The sequence below is a fragment of the Hemicordylus capensis genome, chromosome 2, assembly GCF_027244095.1.
Source record: "Hemicordylus capensis ecotype Gifberg chromosome 2, rHemCap1.1.pri, whole genome shotgun sequence".
NCBI classification, from domain to species: Eukaryota; Metazoa; Chordata; class Lepidosauria; order Squamata; family Cordylidae; genus Hemicordylus; species Hemicordylus capensis.
The window spans coordinates 24,745,251-24,762,710 of NC_069658.1; the positions used below are offsets into that span (position 1 = coordinate 24,745,251).

Consider the following 17,460-nt stretch of genomic DNA (forward strand, 5'->3'; position numbering starts at 1 on the left):
TGCCATATACTGAGTCAGACCATTGGTCTATCTAGCTCAGTATTGTCTTCACGGATAGGCAGTGGCTTCTCCAAGGTTGCAGGCAGGAATCTCTCTCAGCCCTATCTTAGAGATGCTGCCAGGGAGGGAACTTGGAACCTTCTGCGCTTCCCAGAGCAGCTCCATGCCCTAAGAGGAATATCTTACAGTGCTCACAAATCAGGTCTCCCATTCAAATGCAACTAGGGTGGACCCTGCTTAGCTAAGGGGGCAAGTCATGCTTGCTACCACAAGACCAGCTCTCCTCTAGTTAATCCTAGTTGTTAATCCTCAACTAGACTCAAAGCCATTGTTGGACTTCCTGTTCTGGTTGAAAAGGGGGGAAATGGCTCTTAAAGGCTGCAGTGCATCCTTGTTGCCAGGACGACGTTTCGGCTGAGGCACTTTCACCATGGCTGCAGCTTGCGGGTGGGGCCTTGTTTTAAAAACAACCAATTTCCATCAAGCGGTCCGTTAAGGAAAAGGGAGGAAGCACAGAGCAGCTGGGGGAAAGGGATGCCTGTCAAAACAAAAACTTGTATGTGTGGCTAATATATAAACCCAGTGCAGAGAAGACCTGAGTGAGTTCCCATCCTGAAGCCTTGTGCAGAGGTAACTGCTGCCCTGCTGATTTCTTTGCTGTCATGACCCAGTCATAACGTGAGATTTATACCTTTCCTTCCACCTAACTGCTCTGGGCTATTAATTCTCAAGGGCAATGATGTATTGAGCCAGTCCTGGTAGGAGACGCTATGTAGGAGGGTCTGGGAATGAGAAATAAGCAGACAGTGAAATCCATAAAAAGCTGCTGAGGTGGTTGGCGGTGGGGGGAGAGAAGTAACCGCTTTCAAAATATCAAAGCAGGCAGCCAGTTGTAGGGGTGAGTGGGAAAGAGTCTCCAATGGATGCATTCACAACAACCAGATTTGCAGAGAGTGGTCAGCAGTCTTCTCCCTAATTTTTTTTTCATCTGTCTGCAGAATGAGTTTTTTTCTGGGCGGCAGTCTCAAGGCATTCAGAGAGGGGCCTCCCTGATTCAACCTGAGCAGATCTAAAATGAACGGAGTTTATGTAATCATGATGTAATCTTCACTTTCTTGCAATGGGATATTCTGTTTGAATGTTCCTAATAATAATAATAATAATTATTATTATTATTATTATTATTATTATTATTATTATTTTATTTTTACATTTATATACCGCTCTTCCTCCAAGGAGCCCAGAGCGGTGTAGTACATACTTGAGTTTCTCTTTCACAACAACCCTGTATGAAGCTCAAGCTCAAGAGTGTATAATGCAAACTTCTCCCTTCCTTCTATCTTTAAATAAAAAATTCATATTTGCAAAAAAAGAAAAAAGAAAACGCAATTGTGGGACGCTATTGCACAGAGCAAGCTGTTAATGTGAACAGCTTCAGCCTTCAGTTTTCTGTACTATAGTTCCTCAATGTGTGGGAGAGTATGTTAGACACAGGCAGGGGGCACGAGATGAGGAAGGTGGGGAGAGAAGCGCTTGTTCGTCTTTGCCGCTTGTCTTTGCTAGTTACTGCACAGAATTCATGTCCTCTCTCTTTAGTCTTTTCCTGTCACTCCATAAAGCTCATTTCTCCTCTCAATCATGGTGTCTCTATGCAGCCTTTCTTCCAACATAGGGCAAACATTGCTGTGATGATAAAAATCCACTGGAAAATTGAGAGGGTCTTTAAATATTTCAGAGGTTAGGTAGTACTTGCTACTTAAAAGGTTGACAGACACTTCTCTTTTTACCACTGGAAGGTGGTGGGGTGGGGAGGGAGGAAGAGGTTGTGACCATGTACTAGTGATAAAACTGTTTGGAAAAAACTTTCCAGACAAGAGAAGGGATGGCAAGGCTCGTGTTTCAAAGTAGATCACTTTCATTAGGAATGATGGAAATAAAGCATTGAGTAGCAACTTTTTGGGTTCTCCTCCAGAGCCCTTCATCAGCCAGGATGATAAAACAAAAACAAAAAAGGCTGAGGAGAAGAAGATGGTCACAGTGACAAAGCCCCAACATTCAGTTTATAAGCGTCTTAAGATGGGGTGTAGCAGGAGCTGTGCAGACTCAAATAGGTGAGGCTTACTAGGTAGGTGGTTTCAGGATGCCCCCAGGGTTTTTATTATTATTATTGTTGTTATTGTTATTGTTATTATTATTTACATTTATATCCCGCTCTTCCTCCAAGGAGCCCAGAGCGGTGGATGGCTATATGGATGGTTATATGGATGGCTCCCTTGTTTTTCAGAAAATATACAGTCCGCCAGTCACTCTGTTCTGCCTCCGGCACTGAGTACGTTGGTCCCTTATAAGGCAGAGAGCAAATGTTATTAGAAAGAAACTCTGTCTCTGACTTTGCATGCAACTTACTATGAAGAGGGAGAGGGAGGGGAGGAGGAAATGGAGAGGAGAGGAGTGTAGTGGGGAGGCACTGTAGCCAGAGCGTCTCGCCACTACTCTCCACACTTTCTCTTCTGCTCCCCGTGTTTCATAGCCAGGGGCTCTTCTCCAAGCAGTCAGTCTAGAGCTGCACCAACAGCAGGGGTGGGAGACAGACAGGTGACAGGGATGTGCACGAACCTGTTCGGAGGCCCTTTTACAGGCCTACAAACAGGTTCCAACACAGGGCGGTTTGAAGTGTTCATAACTTTAAGGGCAGGGGAGGGGGCACTCCTGCCCACCGCCACGATTCCCCTCCTGCCACGATTTCCCTGCCAGCGCTCACTGAAAAACCGGTCCGGCAGGGCAGCAGCGTACCTCCCTGCCACCCCATCCGCTCCTCGGACCAGAAGTGATGGGAAGTTTGCACTTCCGTACGGACTGATGTACGCACATGCTACTTCCTTCTACTTCTGGCCCAAGGATTGGATGGGGCAGCAGGGAGGTACGTTGCTGCCCCCCGGACTGGTTTTTTAGCAAGCACCAGTGGGGTGGGACAGGGGGATAAGTGCACCCTCCCCTGCCCTTAATGTTATTCCCTTCCCCTCACCAGTTCCGTGCACATCCCTACCAGGTGGTGCTCAGGTGGTGGTGGTGGTGGGCTTCCCCATAAATACCTGGTGGCTGCCTCACAGAGACAAAAAGGAAGTGGGATGTGAGAAGCGTTTGCACCAGTTCTAAGTGCAAGCTTACTCACCTTCCATGCACTCCTGCAGGCTTCTGTCCTACTTCCCAGCACAATCTCATGCTCTGCTGGTGACCCTGTGTTCAGAAGCAGAGCAGGGTCCTCACATGATTTTTGCAGCACCACCTGCTGGCTGGCTCTTGCTTTCTGAAAAGAGCTGATGACTGCTTCTCTTAAACCAAAAGGGTTTTTCTGGTCCTTGAGAAGAATGATCCTAGAAGCTGCCTTACATTGTCCAACCATTGGTCCATCTAAGCCAGTGCCCACCTCTACCTTGCTTGGTTGCAGCTCTCTTACATTATAGGCCCTCCATTTTACAACTTCAGCCCTCCAGCTGAGTTGGGATTACAACTCCCATCATCCCCAGCCACTGTGGCCAATAGTCAAGTATGATGGAAGTTGTAGTCCAACATCTGCAAGAGGACCAAAGTTGTGCAGCCCTGTTCGAGGCAAAGGTCTTTCTGTGTTAAAAACTAAAGTAGTTTTCCAGGATTGAACTTGGGACCTTCTGCATGCAAATTGTGTGCTTTCTCACAGGACCTATCCCTCTCCGTCTCCCTCTCCCTAAAGATTGGACCCACCCTTCCCTAATAATCCTCAGAACTTTGACTACAAAGTTACACTTATTAGTAGGATGCTTAAAGAGCAAACGTACCAGGTGACTCATGCAAGCAATCTAAACCACAAGGAGGAAAAACTACTAATAATAACCAGTAACCTAGTTGCCGTGGATAAGAATTCTCTCCTGAACACAAATATGGCATCAAGTCCTTGAATGCAAGCAAAACACCAATGCACCACCCACAGGAAAACATTACCGGGTGCAACTCCCAGGTGAACACCCCACAAAAGCACATGTCAATGTTCAAGTTTGATAGCCACACTAACAGGGTTTGTTTCCTGTCTCCAGTCAAACCTGCCACCCGAGTGGTTGTAGAGACCACTCCCAGCCATGTTGCCAAGTCTTTTACTGTCTATTCCCAAATTCATGTTTTAATCCTGCCCACGGAAGGCCACTTTTCAAACCAATCAAGTGCCCTGTATGAGTTTAGTGGCTATTATTGCAAGAGAGCCCTTTGGAGACGTGAAGGTGTATTTGTGGCCTCCCCCAACACAAAGTTACCTGTTAGCAAGCCCTGTTATCACGGTAGTCACCGAGGCTTTCCTTTTTGTAATGGCGCAGCGGGGAAATGACTTGACTAGCAAGCCAGAGGTTGCAGGTTCAAATCCCTACTGGTATGTTTCCCAGACTATGGGAAACACCTATATCAGGCAGCAGTGATACAGGAAAGATGCTGAAAGGCATCATCTCACACTGTGCAGGAGACAGCAATGGTAAATCCCTCCTGCATTCTACTAAAGAAAAATAACAGGGCTCTGTGGTTGCCAGGAGTTGACATCGACTCGACGGCCCACTTTAATTGAATGTCCAGGCCAGCACCCTATGAGATGGGGGGGGGGGGGGTAGATGGGGGTGGTGGAACAGATCTTGCCCACTAATTGACCCCTTACTTTAAAAAACATTCAGGGCTTGAAGAACAAACTTGATCTGAGCAGATGGACGAGATGTGGAGCAACTGTGAAGACAAGGAAATGAGGTCTGAGCTGTTTGTGACACCAGCAGCTAAATTAACACAAGCGCTGAAAAGGGCAGAAATATTTATTGGAGAAAAAGAGGTAACAGTCCTTTTGTTTTCAAGTTCCCTTCCATGTTTGCAGGGTCGTGAAAATAAATGGGGGCAGTTGCATAAAGGAGACATGTTTTAGTGATAGTGCAAAGGTGCCACTACAAGGTTGTTATTATTAGGTGTTTACAGGGTGGTTGTTTTTTCAGACTGTGTTCTCAAAATGCTTTCAAGAGAAGTAGATACCATGCTAAATTCTAACCCACGCAGAGGTTGGAGAGTCGCCTACGATGAGGTATACCTTGGTTCAAGTCCCCACTCAGCCACAAACCAGGTGACTAAGTCTCTCTCAGGCTAACCTAAATCACAGGATTGTTGTGAGGATAAAAAGTAAGGCGCCTACTTTGTACACTGTCCTGATCTTGGGAATAAAAATGCAATAAATAAAATGAATAAATAGGTGAGGGGCGTGCCTGTTTCAGAGGTCCCAATAATAAGCGAAATTCCTTCTAGACATGCTCAGGGGTGTGCTTTAATTATATAACTTCTGGTATTAAAAGAAGGGTAGATTGCAAAAGAGAGAGAGAGATTAGCCCTGTCCAGACCTTATTAAAAAACAGAGACACTGTATGTACAGCATCCTTGAGAGCATGCTATGAAGAAGCTTCACTGCTCCAGTGATATGCTCAGAAGCTTTGTGCCTCTCCCCCCACCATTCACAGTTTCAGTATTTGAAGAGACAAATTATGTCCTTGTGGGCAGATTCTTCCTGTAATGCAGGGTGCTGGGGCGTTCTGCTGGCATTTTAATTACAGGAAGAAGAATCTGCCCACAGGTATATTGTTTGTCTTTGCAGACAAACTCTGTAAATGTGGGGAGGGGGAGAGGGAGGGGGCTTCAGAACACGCTCTTGGGGATACTAAACCCAGGTGCCTACTTTTTAAAATTCCTGAACAGGGCTACTGTGTTAAATGGCAGCAAAGCAAGAGAGCTAGGGCTTCAAGGCTAAGACTCTTCCCTGCAGGAGATCTTTGCTTCTTACCTCCTCCACTATGCCTTCATACAACTGAAGAAGGGAGAATTAGCAATACTTTATAGTAACATAGGACGCTGCCATATACTGAGTCAGACCATAGGTCCATCTTGCTCAATATTGTCTACACAGACTGGCAGCGGCTTCTCCAAGGTTGCAGGCAGGAATCTCTCTCAGCCCTATCTTGGAGATGCCTGGGAAGGAACTTGGAACCTAGGTGTTCTTCCCAGAGCAGCACCATCCCTATGGGGAATATCTTAGGCATTTGGTTCCTTGGTTTTAAAGGCAGCTGGACAGAATGCCACACATTTGGCAGACCTTGGCGCTTTCCAGATTGGACACTACAACAGTGTGACTATGTGTCCATTAAGTGTGCTTCTGTATTGCCTGTGTATTGACATCGTAGTCCCTGTGCTGCCAGAAAGATGCCGTTCACATTTCCGATGCCTTCTTTCAGGTTCTATTGCTGTGTTACATTCCTACAACCTTGTAAAAAAATAGCTGCATTTTCCTGTTGTAGGATAGTTCCTGCAAGCTAGAAAATACTGCTCCCCCTGCTGGCAGCTTTGCACAACATCCTTTATTTACAGTTTCAATACAATGCTGCCAAGCCGCAGTCAACTACGGCTGTATCATCGTGTAATCTGGAAAGTGCCCTTGTGGATTTCTTCAGTGATATGCCTGCAAACTGCTAGGAACTGAACTGAATGAATTTTCACCTTGACCCGCAGTTATCAAAGAGCAAATTGTCGGTCTCAACTGTTGTAGCCCATCCTAAAGCTAGCAACTGAATGGTATATGCAGATTAAATTCCTATGACAAAGGGGAGACAGGTGCCCAAATGCAGAATGTACCTGCTTTCTAACATCAGTTTTCATATGAAAGAAAGAGTAAGGGACTATTCCTCACCATAGTCACCCCTGCTAAATATCTTACATGGGTGGGACTTTGCATGCATCCAGACCCCCTGCAATTGCTGCTAAAAAAAGTCGTGCTTTCAAGATCCTGGCAGTTCGGCTCTTTTGTAGGCATCCGTGAACATACAGTGAGGGAAATAAGTATTTGATCCCCTGCTGATTTTGTCCGTTTGCCCTCTGACACAGAAATGACCAGGCTATAATTGGAATGGTAGGTTTATTGTAGCTGTGAGAGACAGAATAACAACAAACAAACCCTCAAAAGCCCAGTGCCCAAAAGTCAGCGATGGATTTGCATTGTAGTGAGGGAAATAAGTATTCGATCCCCTATCAACCAACAAGATTTCAGGCTCCCAGGTGTCTTTTCACTATATGCAGGTAACGAGCTGAGATGAGGAACACCCTCTGTAAGGGAGTGCTCCTAATCCCAGCTTGTTACAGTACCTGTATAAAAGACACCTGTCCATAGAAGCAAGCAATCACTCAGCTTCCAAACTCACCACCATGCCCAAGACCAAAGAGCTGTCGAAGGATGTCAGGGACAAGGTTGTAGACCTGCACAAGGCTGGACTGGGCTACAAGATTATCGCCAAGCAGCTTGGTGAGAAGGTGACTACAGTTGGCACGATAACTCGCAAATGGAAGAAACACAAAATAACTGTCAATCTCCCTCGGTCTGGGGCTCCATGCAAGATCTCACCTCGTGGAGTTGCAATTATCATGAGAACGGTGACAAAGCAGCCCAGAACTACATGGGGGGAACTTGTCAATGATCTCAGGGCAGCTGGAACCATAGTCACCAAGAAAACAATTGGTAACACACTACGCCATGAAGGACTGAAATCTTTCAGTGCCCGCAAGGTCCCCCTGCTCAAGGCAGCACATGTACAGGCCCGTCTGCAGTTTGCCAATGAACATCTGAATGATCCAGAGGAGAACTGGGCGAAAGTGTTGTTTGTGGTCAGATGAGACCAAAATCGAGCTCTTTGGCATCAACTCAACTTGCCGTGTGTGGAGGAGGAGGAATGCTGCCTATGAGCCCAAGAACACCATCCCCACCGTCAAACATGGAGGTGGACACATTATGCTTTGGGGGTGTTTTTCTGCTAAGGGGACAGGACACCTTCACCGCATCGAAGGGACGATGGACGGGACCATGTACCGTCAGATCTTGGGTGAGCACCTCCTTCCCTCAGCCAGGGCATTGAGAATGGGTCGTGGATGGGTATTCCAGCATGACAATGACCCAAAACACACAGCCAAGGCAACAAAGGAGTGGCTCAAGAAGAAGCACATGAAGGTCCTGGAGTGGCCCAGCCAGTCTCCAGACCTTAATCCCATAGAAAATCTGTGGAGGGAGCTGAAGGTTCAGGTTGCCAAACATCAGCCTCGAAACCTTTCTGACTTGGAGAGGATCTGCAAAGAGGAGTGGGACAACATCCCTCCTGGGTTGTGTGCAAACCTGGTGGCCAACTACAAGAAACGTCTGACCTCTGTGATTGCCAACAAGGGTTTTGCCACCAAGTACTAAGACATCTTTTGTGAAGGGATCGAATACTTATTTCCCTCACTACAGTGCAAATCCATCGCTGACTTTTGGGCACTGGGCCTTTGAGGGTTTGTTTGTTGTTATTCTGTCTCTCACAGCTACAATAAACCTACCATTCCAATTATAGCCTGGTCATTTCTGTGTCAGAGGGCAAACGGACAAAATCAGCAGGGGATCAAATACTTATTTCCCTCACTGTAAGTTTAGTATTTTTTTCTCACCCAGTACATCAGCATGCAGGTGGCCTATAGTTGACCTGAGGCACACAGCAGACCACACATCAGCCGTGCTTGAGTGCACCATCAAAGTTAAACTGACCCAAGGATTTGCACCAGTGGAGTTCCAGTCTTTATTTAAGTACACAGAGGGGAAGACATGTCATTTTAAAAATTATGCCTAGAACACCCTCAGAGCAGAGACAGGCTGCGTTCCAATTCAGAGCGACCCACCTTGTCATGTCCCTGGGGGCAGGAAGGGGCCCGGGTGGATATTTCCTTTTAAACAACCGATCTACTCTGTGTGTATATAAATATATATTTTTCTTCCAGACATATAAAGCCCACAGGGAACTGATTCAATGTACAGCTCTTGCTAGAATCGTCTATGGACACTGGCACTGGAGGACGGCACAGGCACACGCCCATCTTGCTCACAGCTACCTTACACTTCAAGGTATGTCTTGGTCAGGACAAGAGAAACAGAAAGATAACGGGAATCTGACTTCAGGTAAGAAGGCTGCTGAAGAATCCCTAGCAAAGTAATTGTCTTACTTTCATAAAGCTTATGCTGCCACAGAAATATTTTGTTTAAGGACAAAAATGCCACAGTATTGCTGCTGTTATGGTGTCCCATGTGCTTCTTGATAGGTTTGTGTTTCGGCAACTATTGCCACCTCCCTCCCCCATGTGGGGCTACTGTGCCTTTAACAGGCAGAAGTTCAACAGAAGATACTAGTAGTGGCATGTGAAGAGGCAGGGATCGTGGCACTTCACTTGAATTTCTGTTTGTCACACAGTGGTTAAAGACACAGGAGTCGTTAAACAATTGTAGCAACCCAGCTTTCAGCAGGAAAATGGGATACTGCAAAAGGCTGGAGAGGAAAGATTTGTGCCAGTGCAGGTTTATAGTTGATTGGCAGTTGTGGGAAATGCCAAAAATCAATTTAAACGTCACATATAGCAGTGACCAAATGATTTTTTTCTGATCTAGGACTTGCTCATTCCCTGCAACACACTGAAATCCGCTTTCACTAGAATAAGGTTGTGCAAAAATTAAGCAGCTCAAAGGCACATTAAGCATCATCTGCGAACATGATAAAAGTCTTACAATTTGGAAAGAGGGGAAATGGGGAAGTGCTGCCATCTATTGGCCATTTCATGATTGCACCACGAGCTACTGTGTGTGTTGACCTGTCCTGGCAACAACAAAGTCTTGCGGCACCTTGAAACCTAACAGATTTGTAACAGATTTGTTAACAGAGGCAGCTTGCCTCCCAGGTGGGATGTGATCGCACAGCAACTTGTAGCTGCTGCTCCTTCCTTCAGCTGCTGGATAGATTTTTATGACTTGCAGCGATCATTGTTGTTTCTCTGCTGGAAAAAGAGGTGGAAAAGAATACATGTTTCTTTGGCAGATGGAAGGGCAGAGGGCATGAGTGTGTTCTCTGTGTGTGTTGCTATGCAGTTTTTCTACTGGCACAACAGCTGTTCATTTTCTTTCTCAAAGTCCCTGCTTAGAGCAGGGTTTTTAAAATATGCCCCCCCACCATATGTTGGACTACAACTCCCTTCATTCCCTGCTGATGTTGGAAGTTTTAATCCATCAACACCTGGGATCCAAGTCTGAGAACCCCTGACTGGGGAAACTTTTTGAATACAGGTTGACTATCCCTTATCCGAACTGCTTGGGACCAGAATGTTCCGGATTTTGGACTTTTCCAGATTTTGGAATATTTGCATACTGTAATGAGATATCTTGGGCATGGGATCCAGGTCTTAACACGAAAGGTTACTGTACACTGTATTTTTCTTTTTTCTTTTAGTTTTTATTTAAAGTATATAAAAAATAAGCATTGAATTTACGATACCTACAGGTAGCTGTAAATGTAATGAAAACTAATTGCGAGAAAATTCTCAACACAATAATGTTGTGGGCGCATGCTGCGGTAGTTTCTGGATTTTGGAGCATTCCGGATTTCGGATGTTCAGATTAGGGATACTCAACCTGTAAGGACAAAGCAAGTTAATGCACAATTCTTATGCGAAGGACTGTCCTTCGGGAATGGCAAGCAGGGCAGCCGCCCCAGGCCTCGCTCTTTTAACCCCCATTAGAATTAACTGGAAGGGGGCCCCACACTGGCTGATTTGCCCCGGGCCCCACACCCCGCCAGGGCTCTCTAAGGATGGCCCTGCTCTTTTTAACCAATATTTCTAATTTTCCTAGGTCTTCCTGTGCAAGCTATACAGCATGCAAACTCAGCCAAATGTACCATCTTCAAAGGGGAAGGTACCCCTTCATCATCCTCAGAGGAAAGGAGAGAGATTCTGAGCACCCTTCTGACAATCTATTACACTTTGGGTGTAGCAGAATGGATGCGGAAAAAATATCTTTGCAGTGCGGTAACCAGAACAGTTGATTCGGATGTGATAAACCGAAACACGTCTGTACATAGCGTTTTACATATCCAACTAGGATATGGTGTGTGTGTGTTTTTTACATCCAACTAGGGCTCTATCTGGGAGGCTGGAGCTCTATCTGGGGGCTCCTGAAGCTGATTCAGGAGCAATGTAAATGACCAAGAGGTGGAGGATAGGTTGGAAGTTCTCTTGCACAGGACTATTGAAATGAACAGGAACTGTGCAAGAGCATGGTAAGTGCTCTTGTCCAGCTTCCATTTACTCCATGGGCCTTGTGTAGAAGAATTTCCCAGTGAATTGTGCCCATGTTATTTTATTTTATTTTATTTATTAATTGTACATCACCCCAAACTTATATCTCTGGGTGGTTTAGTTTTGTCTTAAACAGACTAAAACAAAACATTAAAACATTAAAGCAATTCAAAACCACAATTCTAATTAAGTTAGTTCTGGAAGGTGTGGGTGCCATTTGGATTTCCCACCTTGGGCTCCAAAATGCTGGGACCAGTCCTAGAGGGACCTCCAAAGAAAATCCTCAATTTCAAAACAACATGCCCACAACTTCCTTTGCAAAAGTCACAAGTCAAACTAGTTGACATTTCCGATGTAGATGCAGCCCATCAAGTGCATAACTATGTGTAGGACAAGCCGTGGCTCTGGATTTATTTAACTTTACTGCCATTCATTCAGAGACCAGAAAAAAACAAGCTCTTTATGTTAATGCACAGGCAGAAAAGTCTTAAGATCAGACAAAAGAACTAATGTACCAGATGAATGTTGCAAGTTTGTGAGTGTCTCTGGGACCATCCACATGATCCTCCCAGATCATTGGTTGCTCGGTGGGAGCGCAGAGTGTGCTCCCACACCATCAGCTCTGCTCCATGCAGCACGGAGCAGAGCAAATTGATCAAAGGCTGCGATTCGTCATGGCCTCTGTGAATTCTACAATGCACCACACAACATACATGATGCATTGGGGTATTCCCCCAGGAGACAGGCACTCTAGGCACCCATCTCTGTTTCCGCTGCGCTGGAGCTAACAATAGCCCCAGCGAAAGCACAAGCAACTAGACTGGGCTAAGGGAGTGCTCGCTCTTTAACCTCAGCTAACAGCCAGGTTTGAAAGTGGGGCTAGGTGGCATTGCCCTACTGGGATCGGGCCCGATCCCGGCAGTTCTCACATTCAGTCTAACCTGGGCAGGGCATCCCTAACCTGGGTTAGGCTGCATGTGAGAACAGCCTCTCTGTGTTATTTTTAATGGGGTTTTAAAATTAACCTGTTGGCCTTCATTGTTATTCCTTGACTTTTCTACTGGCAAAGAATCCTATGGCAATCTGCAAAAGGCTGAGAGGATCATGGAAGACCTACAGGGGTCAGGCTGGAGAGGGACCCCTCAACTCAAAGTATCAGAGAGAGACCTTAGTGCAGCATTGGGCAGGTAAACAAAAACATAAAAGCTCTGGTCCTCTTTTTCTTATGGAAGGCCCCCTACCCACCCCCACCACCCTGCTGGTTCAGACAGCTGTTCATGAGAAGCAGGACACTGCCGCTTTACTTTTCACCAGTGAATACTTAGACATGCTTTTCTACTTGACTTGACAAACTGATTCTCAGTTCTCTCTTTCAGAGCAAGCTTGCAGCAAAACAAGTTAATGATGGCAGTCAAACACTTTGAGAAGGCGATTGATGCTGTAATTTCAGCTGAAGGAGAGACGGCTCCAGAGCTGATCAGTCTTTATCAAGAAATAGCCCAAGTTGAACAAATGAAGAAAAATCATAAGAAATGCATAGGATATTTATTGCAGGTAAGAAGCTTCATAAAATCTCAGCATAGTATGAAAACTGAAAGGACTGCCGGGTGGCTGATCATATTTAAACTAACTCAGAATTATAGCCATTTGAAGCCACCCTACTGAGTCAATCGATCACCAAATCCTGACTGGACCAGGCCTTTTGGTTCAGTATTGTCTGCCCTGATTGGCAGCAGCTCCTCATGGTTCTTTCCCAGCAATACCTGGAGATGCCAAGGATTGAACCTTGGACCTTGTGCATGTTGGGGGTTGTTAATTTTTACCCCCAGTAGGTAAAACAACAGAGCACTAAGGAATGAGCGCACACTTCAGTTACAGAGTAGGTAGCAGAGGATGGTTTAGTTGTTCAAGCTATTTAGAGAAAACACATGGAGATTCTTGTAGAACTAAATACCAAGTATTTATTGGTGAAGTACACTTGGATAGGAAAGACCTAAATCTAATCTAAAGGACTACATAATGAATAGATGAGGAGGGAGAGAGATATTTCCATCTTCGCTCTAGGAGGAAAGGAAGGAAAATTTGTGACTCAGCACAGGAAGTGCGGAAGAGTCAGATCAGGTGTCATAGAGTAGGGGCAGAAAGAACAGTCAGGGAGACCCTTACTCATTATCTCTACTCCCAGTGCTCCTAGTGGTCGTTAGGATAGTTGGTGCAAAAGGTCGATGCACTGGAAGTCCATCTCCAACAGTACATCCTTTGCCACTGAGCTTGCTCTCCTCCTCTGTCCTGCTGTCTGAGATCTTTTCACTGGAGGTGTCAGCGACTGAACCTAGGACCTTCTGCATCCAAAGCCTGTGCATCAACCAAATCATACAAGAAGCAGATATCCTAACACAGTCTGGTTTGGGGGCCAGGCAGGAACTGGAGTCAGGATCTGGGGTCATCAGTTCCTTGTCATGAACCCTGTCACGATCATCTGGAGAGGTCCAGTTACGGTTGCCACCGGCTCGTTTGGTGGCGACTTGGGACCCCAATCAACCTTCCCTGCTCTTAAAGCAGGTCAGGGAGGCGTGGAGCCATGCGCGTACCCAGGTAATTTTGAAGCCTGAAACCTGAAGGGCTTCGGAGCCTCCGCCTCCGCCCCCACCCCTACTCCACTTGAGAGATGGTGGGGGGTTGGGGGCAAGTCAAGTCTTTTTAAAAAACATTTTTAAAGCGCTGCTGTGCAGCGGGTGCGGGGACTGCCAGCAGGTGTGTTGTGCGGGCACTAGGGAGAGGGAGGCGGTGGCAAAAGCTCCTTCTCTGAGCCCGCCTGCCTCCCAAATGACAGATCAGGCCGTTTTTGGCCCATTTAAGGGGGCTCTGTGCACACAAAGTGGGGAACATAGGAACATAGGAAACTGCCATATACTGAGTCAGAACATCGGTCTATCTAGCTCAGTATTGTCTTCACAGACTGGCAGCGGCTTCTCCAAGGTTGCAGGCAGGAGTCTCTCTCTCAGCCCTATCTTGGAGAAGCCAGGGAGGGAACTTGGAACCTTCTGCTCTTTCCAGAGCAGCTTTATCCCCTGAGGGGAATATCTTGCAGTGCTCACACATCAAGTCTCCCATTCATATGCAACCAGGGCAGACCCTGCTTAGCTAAGGGGACAAGTCATGCTTGCTACCACAAGACCAGCTCTCCTCTCCTTATGGAAGATGTGGAACATGCTGGTCCCACTATCCCTCTGGCAAGACACACAGAGCTGCAATCCAATGGACAAGTTACACGCCTTCACTCCCTTTCTCCTCCAAAGGGAAGTAGGGAAGGAAGCCCTGGAGCATCCTAGTCTCACTCCTCTCTCCTTTGCTCAGTCCCATTGCATTGGCTAGAAACAGCAACTCATGGCGTTTCACACTCATAAGACATCCCAGTCTGTGCCCAGCCCAGCCCAGCCCACCATTCATTCATTCATTCAATGTCTATACTGCCCTTCCAAAAATGGCTCAGGGCGGTTTACACAGAGAAATAATAAATAAATAAGATGGATGGATCCCTGTCCCCAAACGGCTCACATTCTAAAAAGAAACATAAGATAGAAACCAGCAACAGTCACTGGAGGTACTGTGCTGAGGGTGGATAGGGCCAGTTACTCTCCCCCTGCTAAATAAAGAGAATCACCACATTAAAAGGTGCCTCTTGCCAAGTTTATCCTCCCCATGCCCCCACCCCAAGTCATGGCAGCACAGGAAGGAGATGCTGGGAAGCCTCACTGCCACTCAGTGGGGGGAGAGGTGAGCAAGCAAATAACTTTTTTTTTTTTTTTGCTTTGGTGCCAGCCCTGCGAACCACTTGGACAGAGCTCATGTTCCACTGATGGTCCATGGGCCAGAGTCTAAGTTCCTCACTCTGCATTAGCAAATTATATTTGAGGAAGGTAACAAAAATCCCTGTCCAGATGATAAAGCATTATCCACATGCATTGCCCATCTCTTCCTTGCAGGCCCATTCCGTTGCACTAGCTGTGGGCAAGAAATGCAGCCCAGAAGCTGCTTCAATAGCATTATTACTGGGTAAGGCTTATGCTGCGACTGGAGAAGAAAAACATGGTGGTAAGTAAGTTATAAGGGATAAAACATTTAATTCTGTTCTTTTGTAAAATCACATAGGGTGGGATATTTTAGTTTATTATGCAGCTCTCAGTATTTCTGTCCCTTGATTAAGTATCCTCAGATTTCACTGTATAGAGTCACTACAATCAGGGGCAGATCTATAATTGAGGGAAAGTGTGCTCTGCACACAGCCCACCAGTGGAGGGGAGAGTGGGAGCTGCCATGTTCACCTGACATTCACCTCTGCAGCCTTTCACTCACCACTGCAGTCGCCGCCACTTGTTCCCTGCCTACCTGCTGCTGGCCTCCACGGCCCTCACTCACCATTGCCACCCGTTGCCTCCCATTATATCGCCACGATCCAGTATAAGAAGATCACCACGCCAGTCCGAGCCCATCCCAGGTGCTGTGGCAGTGCTGTCATTCTACCACATTGCAGTGGTAGAATGGCAGGCAAGTGGTGGCAATGGTGGCAGTGAGCAGGGGCCAGAGAAGCCAGCAGTAGGTGTGAGGGGAGCCAGTGGTGACGGAGGCAGTGTGGGGGCTGCAGAGTCCAGTGGCAGGTGAGCGGTGACAGCTTTCCACTTCAAAGGGCAGTACAGAACTTCCCTCCGAGACAGAGCGATCAGTCATCCATGTTAGGCATCTTTGCATCCATTGGGGTCTTCTCATAGGACTTGACTCAGTAATGGGCTTGGCAGAGGTTATGCCTTGAGCTCTTCCTATGGTGCATGAATGCTGTTATTGCTTTCTGAGGGTGATGAAAATGAGCCCATTTGGGTAGGAATAGGGTGGCACTTTTAAGTCCATGCCTAGTGTTTGTGACCTGGCGACTGATGAAACTTCAAATGCGGAGTCGTTCACATAAGCGCATCCACCATCTGGTTAACATGATGACTCCAGAACCACCCATGCTCAACCGTCTGTGCTTTGTTTGTGACCTCTACAAATGAAGCTTAGCCTGGCTTCTTCATCAGGCAATGCATGTGCCTTCCTGCTGAGGTGTTTGACAGGCGATACTGAATGGAGGTACATGGAGCTAGAATTCAGCTTTCTCGAATTATTTAGAGAAATAATTCCATATATCCTATAAGTGTTTTGTGTGCTGCAATAGCTCCTTGAGCTGGAGCTTGAATAGCTTCTTCTTCAGGGTAGATGATCAAAGGGGATGTAAACAACACATTTCACACGGAACATGCACTGTGCTTAATTTCTAGAGGCTGCTGAAATGTACTTCAGAGAAAGTCTTGCAACCTACAAAGTGGCTCTGGGGCCAGACCATCCCCAGATGATTGATGCCCTGGAAGAGTTCAGTAAATGGCTTATATGTGTAGGGAAAAGAGAGGTAACAGCAGCTCTTTCTGTTACAATTTGCTGCATGTAGTGTGTTTATGAACAAATACCCTAATCCAATGGGACATAAACACAGCACATGCAAAAGGGTGGTGTGGAGGAACGGGCACTGTCTATTGAATCCTGGCTGAACACAGGAGTTGGTAACAAAACAGGGTTATACAGGTGAAACTCGGAAAATTAGAATATCGTGCAAAAGTCCATTAATTTCAGTAATGCAAATTAAAAGGTGAAATTGATATATGAGACAGATGCATTACATGCAAAGCGAGATAAGTCAAGCCTTAATTTGTTATAATTGTGATGATCATGGCGTACAGCTCATGAAAACCCCAAATCCACAATCTCAGAAAATTAGAATATTACATGGAACCAAGAAGACAAGGATTGAAGAATAGAACAATATTGGACCTCTGAAAAGTATAAGCATGCATATGTATTCAGTACTTGGTTTGGGCCCCTTTTGCAGCAATTACTGCCTCAATGCGGCGTGGCATGGATGCTATCAGCCTGTGGCACTGATGAGGTATTATGGAAGACCAGGATGCTTCATTAGCGGCCTTCAGCAATTCTGCATTGTTTGGTCTCATGTCTCTCATCCTTCTCTTGGCAATGCCCCATAGATTCTCTATGGGGTCAGGTCAGGCGAGTTTGCTGGCCAATCAAGCACAGTACACTGTATACTTTTCAGAGGTCCGATATTGTTCTATTCTACAATCCTTGTCTTCTTGGTTCCATGTAATATTCTAATTTCCTGGGATTGTGGATTTGGGGTTTTCATGAGCTGTACGCCATGATCATCACAATTATAACAAATTAAGGCTTGACTTATCTCGCTTT

At 46.2% G+C, this 17,460-nt stretch overlaps 1 protein-coding gene across 12 annotated transcripts in view; it reads left to right on the top strand.

Moving 5' to 3' along the window:
- TTC23L (tetratricopeptide repeat domain 23 like) overlaps window positions 1-17,460 on the top strand; it is a 22,412-nt gene continuing 4,952 nt past the window's right edge. For 2 of the 12 annotated variants that reach the window (XM_053303743.1, XM_053303751.1), the window contains exons 1-9: window positions 340-630; window positions 1,973-2,111; window positions 4,689-4,837; window positions 8,833-9,010; window positions 10,727-10,886; window positions 12,234-12,359; window positions 12,549-12,726; window positions 15,159-15,267; window positions 16,485-16,612. In XM_053303743.1, the coding sequence (XP_053159718.1) occupies window positions 4,718-4,837; window positions 8,833-9,010; window positions 10,727-10,886; window positions 12,234-12,359; window positions 12,549-12,726; window positions 15,159-15,267; window positions 16,485-16,612 (999 nt within the window). In that variant the 5' untranslated portion in view covers window positions 340-630; window positions 1,973-2,111; window positions 4,689-4,717. Of the gene's footprint in view, window positions 203-339; window positions 679-708; window positions 899-1,972; window positions 2,126-2,224; window positions 2,330-4,688; window positions 4,838-4,994; window positions 5,120-8,832; window positions 9,011-10,726; window positions 10,887-12,233; window positions 12,360-12,548; window positions 12,727-15,158; window positions 15,268-16,484; window positions 16,613-17,460 lie in introns of those variants that run through there. The other 10 variants (XM_053303755.1, XM_053303756.1, XM_053303748.1 and 7 more) reach the window with 9 other exon arrangements.